Below are 6,000 nucleotides of genomic sequence, written 5' to 3'. Positions count from 1 at the left end.
AAAATTTGACAGAAGGGTGCCTATATATCTCTCTGGTACCCCTTTTTTAAACTCTGAGCCCCTCCAAAAGTCTCTGCACGGCCTTGAACAGATCTGTCAACATGCAGCAGCACAGTGGCCCAAACACAAAAGTAAAGAATTGAATCTTCTGCAGAGATCAGGTTTTATGTTTTTTATTTAGTTGCTTTTTATTTGAGCCATGCTTTTACTTTCAGTTTTGTTTCTCTTTATTGTTGTTATTATTCATGTTTAGATTCCTTGTGTGTTAGAGAGACAGAAACTCAGTCTAGAGGTATGTTGATAGATCTATGAAGATATTGTCAGGTATTGTTAGTTTATCTAATTTTAAACACATGTAGAGTAATAATAGTGCCGTGTTAAAGTAAAGACCATCACAGTGAGTTTATTTAAAAAGCAGTTGCTGCTTTGCTCTGATGAAAATCAGAAAGACGTGACAACAAAATAAGCAAGAACATCATAAAAATAGAAAATGCTACATGCAAAAGTCTGAAAGAGAAAGATAATAAGTCCTAAAAACATTTTTTAAATTTCCATAAAATACAAACATAGATAACGTTTTTAAGGTCTCATGTTTATTATTGGTTTGTTGCATTTGTCCATTTTAAAATAAGAAAGAAATGTCAGCAACTCTTCTATCATTAACTAAAAAAAGAACAAACAGTCTGAACTGAGATTAGCTCCATAAAATAGCTAATTTACATTTTAAGGGCGACTGAAGAGTAAACTGACTGCTGGTCTGATGAACTTTCTTTGGTGGCAGCTGAGGAAACCTTTGACCCTGATGAAGAAAAAACAGAAAACTCATTAGAAAATTGCAAGTAAGTTGAAGATTTTAGTGAAGCTTTCTTTTGGAAAGTTTACCAGCTTTTGGCATCAATTATTTCTGATAAAGTTGAAGCTGTTTGTGTTTTTATTGTCAGTATTTGTGAAGAAATGGAAGCAGGAGTTAGAGACGGTTCATTGAGTGAAACAGCAGCTTTGTTTTTCTGTTTAATGTCAGGTTGATTTCTATTGTTGTCTATCTGAGCTCAGTGTGGAGCCTCGTGTTGCAGCCTGTGGTTTGATGGTGTTGTTTTTAACTGCTGAGGTAAAATTACTCTCGGTGGGATCGATACATCTGTCTGAAAATAATTCTTGTCAAAGTTAGCATGTGAAACTGAGCTAATGTCACGGTGTCTGAACCGCAGATCTGCTTAGGCAATAAAAATACCTTTATTCTTTATCTCAATGGCAGCATATGTGATATTGTCTGGTTCGTACGCAGCGTCTCCACCTGCACAAAAAAACAAAGACATGCAGGAACTGCACGTCATGTCTTTAATAAAACTACAGAAAAAACACAAACTCTCACCTTTCCTCTTGGGTTTATTAACAAAGGCATAAATTGTGTCCTTTGGATCTGAGACAATTTCATTTTTCAAGTCTGAAATTAAAAGACGGGAGAAAAAAACTTTATAATTTAGAAAAATGAATATATTGTGAATTTTAAGAAAGGTTAATTGTGAAACTGATACTCTGTCCGTGTTGTAATTAAAATGCTAAAAATACAGAGAATCTCAAGAGGTGAGTTAGCCGTACCATTGCGTTTCTTACAGAGAATCAGTCCAACCATCCAGCACAACAGAGTGCAAATGGTGGACAACAAAATGATGATTATAATCAGGAGATTCGTCATGATGTTCGTCTCTTCATTAGATACTGGAAAGAAGATTTAAGGTATCAGGTCAGTGAAGAATCTCTGGGTGAATTCAGAAATTATAGCACATATACTGAAGATGTGTTGGATGCCTGTGATTTTCGTAACTTGATTCATTTAGTGAACTAAAATACAGTTCGTTTAGGTATCATATATAGACCTTCTTCTGTTGATGTGACAGCCAGCCAGCTTTCAGGAGACTCTCCGGCTCGGGAAATGGTGCATTTATAGAGTCCTTCGTCCGACTTGGTGACGTTTCCAAAGGTCATATCGGTTTTATAGTTAGTGCTGAGATGGACGCCATCTTTGTAAAAATCACTTATGTGTGTCTTCTTTGTGTTCTTGTTAAAACAACAAAGAGTCACATCAGATCCTTCCTTCACTGGTCGAGCAGAAATATTCAGGATGACTGGACCAGCTGATGGAAGAGAAAAGGTTCAACATGTTGTTCTGCTGTTTCTGTGCCAAAATAGATTAACATATTTTAAATATATTCAAATGAAAAGTTTGCACAACCTTTTTAAATTACCAGGTTTTTATACCAACAACTTGTAAAACTTAATAATAAAATGACATTTATAGAGCGAAAAGCAACAATTATTTAAAGAAAATGGTTGCATTAAGATGGACATCATGTTATAACTTAACATGAATTATTACGCAGAACATTACATTGTAGTAATGGCTTTGAAATATGTGAAATCTTCATAAGTCTGAGCTAAGAAGCAGGATTTAAGATAAACAAGGTCGGCTACATTTATGAAACTTAATAAATTTCCAGACGTTTCCCACAATGTCTGGGAAACGTGTTCGGCAGGAATTCACATTATTAAAAGAACATTATGAACAGATTGATCATTATGGCGGCAGAAATAAAAATTTTCAAGTCTATTTTGTTCAAACTTTGTTCTTACTTACAGCAAAGGGAATGATGAATAGTTTCAAATAAAAGCAAATGTCACAAAATATTCAGGCATATGGAAGAAAATTGGATATAAAGAAGAACATCAGTTTCAGGAACGACTCAAAATGAACATCAAAATCAATAAAGGAATATTTTCGCCAGAATAAAATAAAACTAGAAAATTCCTGCAGAAATTTTAAAGGGGCATGCCAAAGTGTGGCCATCGGATTTTTAATAAAGCGTTCCGATGGTAAAAATTAGCAATCATGCTTAAGAAAGCTTCAGTGTAGTCAATAACCTGCGGGGAGTCAGAAGCATGTTTTCTTAAGCTGTACTCGTACGGTAGTATGAGCATTTTTGCTCATTTTAGTATGTTGCATAAGCTAAAATGAGCCAAAATGCTAACAATAGCATGAATGCTATTGGAGCATCAGTAGCATGTTTTCTGTCATTACTTGCGTCACACATGGCAGACCAATCCTTGCTCCGACCAAGCTTCCAACCAAAAAAAACCCTGACCTGTGTAACAGGTCACAAACACGACAAAAGTATTTTTAAATCCTGAAATTATTCAAATAAATTCTTCATAAACCCAATATATTACCCGGATAACAGTTTATATATTAACCTGATAACAGTTTATGACGGAGTGGTTTGTGATCTGTAGCATCACCCAGGCGCTGCGTCTGTGCCGCTGGTTCCTTAAAGGAGCAGCGACGTTATTTTCTGTCCACAGACTTTTAATCAACTATTTATTCTTATTTATGTCAGATTTTAACATGGGGGGACATATGTGTAATGGTTATAGTCTTGAATCAGTAGTATAATGCTGAAAACACAAGAAGTTGTAAATACCAGTAAACCCTACAGTTCAGTCCTGGGGAGCTGCAGTTCCAGACACTGTGTCCTTCTGTTGCTATGGTAATTAATCCCCTGCAGCTGTGAGAGCCAAAGAGCGGGAAAATCCTCTTCAGACACAGTTTCTATACTTGGGAGACACCAGGCGTCAGTCTGAAGGACCCTGACAAAAAGCATAAGCCCTAGCAAATTTTTGTAAACATTGTACATGAGCAGGCATGTGTATCTATGTTATCACCAACTTTCAGACCAATAGGGCGATATTTATGCCTGTGAGGGGGAGTTAAAAAGGGTTTTTGAGTCAGCCATAAACAGTCCTGTGTGTGTGTTTCATAGAGAAAGATTACTGATTCTGTGAGACACAAAATCTCAAATTTTTTCGTTTTTATTAATTTATGTAATCATTTTAACTCCAATCCCCAATAAAAATAATAGCTCACTTGCCGGGATTGAGCCGCACGTTTTGATACCACTTTTGTGGGTCGGCACGCAGCGGTACGAGCCGCATTAACGGTAACGGAAGAATAATAAATTATATTTATAATAATAATAAAGAGACATTCTATTGGGTGTAGAACAATAGGTGCCTGCCATGCAATGCATGGAGGCAGTACTGACTTGCTTCGCAAGTCACTACTGCTCTCCTTATGCATTGCTATGGCATGCCCCTAATGATAAAACGGAGCAGGTCTGAGTATATCTGACAGATTCAAGGAGTTTTTGCAAAGAAAAGTTGGCAGGTTTTGCTATTTAAAACATTAAATTTAATTAAAACAACATGTGGTTTATCAGCGTATCGGTTTAAACCTGTGCAAACACATTTTACTCTTCATTATTCTGCCTCCTAAAAGATCTGAGTTACAATGGGCAGGTTAAAGGTCACATTAAAGGTAGAAACTTGTTCTTATTTTGTTAAAATAAACTCTTTGAATTTTAACAAAGCTTTTTTGAAATCTTATAAGCTTCTGAAGACCACTGAATATTCAGACCTGTAACAGAGATGTTGAGAGCCCGGCTCTTTCCCCCTTCATGGTTTTCACACCAGTATTCTCCACTGTGCCTCTCAAAAGCGAACTGAATGCTGCAGGATGCAGCTGGGACGCTGCAGGCGTCAGAATCATTTGCTGAACTCGTTTGGTGAAGTTTTCTCCTCACTCTCCAAGCTTTCACTTCTTTATCTTCCTCACAGCTTACAGAGACAGACTCATACTCAAAGAACTGAAGTCTGTCTGGAGAGATAAGAGGAACAGCTGCAATGATAAAAATACAGAAATTAATTGATGAACTTTAAAATAAATCCATAAAAAACAAGATGAAAGCTTATTATTCATCACTTTGTAATAAAGTTGATAAAATTGCTGATGTATTTGTTTGTGAGCAGTTTAAAACTATTTGAATTAAATCTAAAAAACATAACATTTTTCACCAAATAAATGCATAAAACAAATCAGTTTCCAACTCACCAGGTTTCTGATCAGCGTAACTCAGATCAGGTTTTGTCAACAGCAACACAAAGACGTTCATGACTGTAGAAACATGAGAAAAGCTTCAGATCCAAACTCAAAATATAGATATACGTCAGAAAGAAAGAAATAATATATCTTTACTCACAGATTTGCATGCAGAGAGCTGTGACCTCCATGACTGATGCTTGATGCTGACTGAACGTGTCTCACATGTAAACCCAGATCATATGCAGCGCAGAACTTCCTCTTCCTGTTTGGTTGTTACACAGAGCAGAAAAGAAACAGGAAGAAAAACTGACATATTGATGTCGACTGACGTAGGATTAACTTTATTTTAATGCAAAAACACAGAGATACTCAGGTTCTGTTATGGGTCTGCAACAGAACTTAATATTTGTGTTAACAAAAATATTAACATAGTTTATTACTGTGTAGTCAAATGTATACGCTAAAAACCTGTTTAGTCTACAATCTTCCTATCTGTACATCACTTTAGTTTTTATCTAGACTTGTTACAGTTTGGATTATTTTATTTTATATAAATATTTTTTTTCTAATTGTATGTAAGTCTGTTAATCTCCCAAAGATTCTTTAATTAGAACTTATGGAACAGTTTACTGGACCTTTAATAAATATCTGACAACTATAAGCTGGTGTTTTATCGCCCCCTACTGGTTGGTATGAAGTATTTCTTCTACTGAATATATGCAGTATATTTACTGACTCTGGCTTCTCATGGTTCAGTTTTCTCTGCCATCTAGTGGTCAAAATCCCTACCGGTTAAATCATGTGGGGGGAAAAAGAACCATAAATTCACCTTAATTTAGACAAAAAAATTGTTTTTAATAACTTTTTCCAAGACGAGAACAAAACAAAACAAAACAGGCATTGTGCAAATTGTACTGCTATCGGTAATACTATCTTTAACAGACTGAAAACAGCATGAAAACATGCTGAAGAGGCTAAATAATGCAAAGAGCCAAAATAAAACCTCTCAACATTGCCAAAAAATTAAAGTATAAAACTTAACAATCAAAGGCAAATACAGGATCCAT

At 35.6% G+C, this 6,000-nt stretch overlaps 1 protein-coding gene across 1 annotated transcript; it reads right to left on the bottom strand.

The window, feature by feature from the left end:
- Positions 1 to 207: 207 nt before the first annotated feature.
- LOC145548552 (uncharacterized) lies at positions 208 to 4,898 on the bottom strand. The gene is made up of 7 exons (XM_081599108.1): positions 4,892 to 4,898; positions 4,469 to 4,729; positions 1,878 to 2,135; positions 1,600 to 1,719; positions 1,373 to 1,444; positions 1,232 to 1,294; positions 208 to 799 (listed from the first exon to the last, which is right to left on the bottom strand). The coding sequence occupies exons 1-7, from the start codon at positions 4,896 to 4,898 to the stop codon at positions 717 to 719; spliced, it is 864 nt and encodes a 287-aa protein (XP_081455234.1). The 3' UTR covers positions 208 to 716.
- Positions 4,899 to 6,000: the final 1,102 nt, after the last annotated feature.

This window comes from Poecilia reticulata, chromosome 18 (assembly GCF_904066995.2).
Source record: "Poecilia reticulata chromosome 18, P_reticulata-male-v2, whole genome shotgun sequence".
NCBI classification, from domain to species: domain Eukaryota; kingdom Metazoa; phylum Chordata; class Actinopteri; order Cyprinodontiformes; family Poeciliidae; genus Poecilia; species Poecilia reticulata.
The sequence above is the reverse complement of the archived record's forward strand: the minus strand, read 5'-3'. Positions and strand labels throughout refer to the sequence as shown.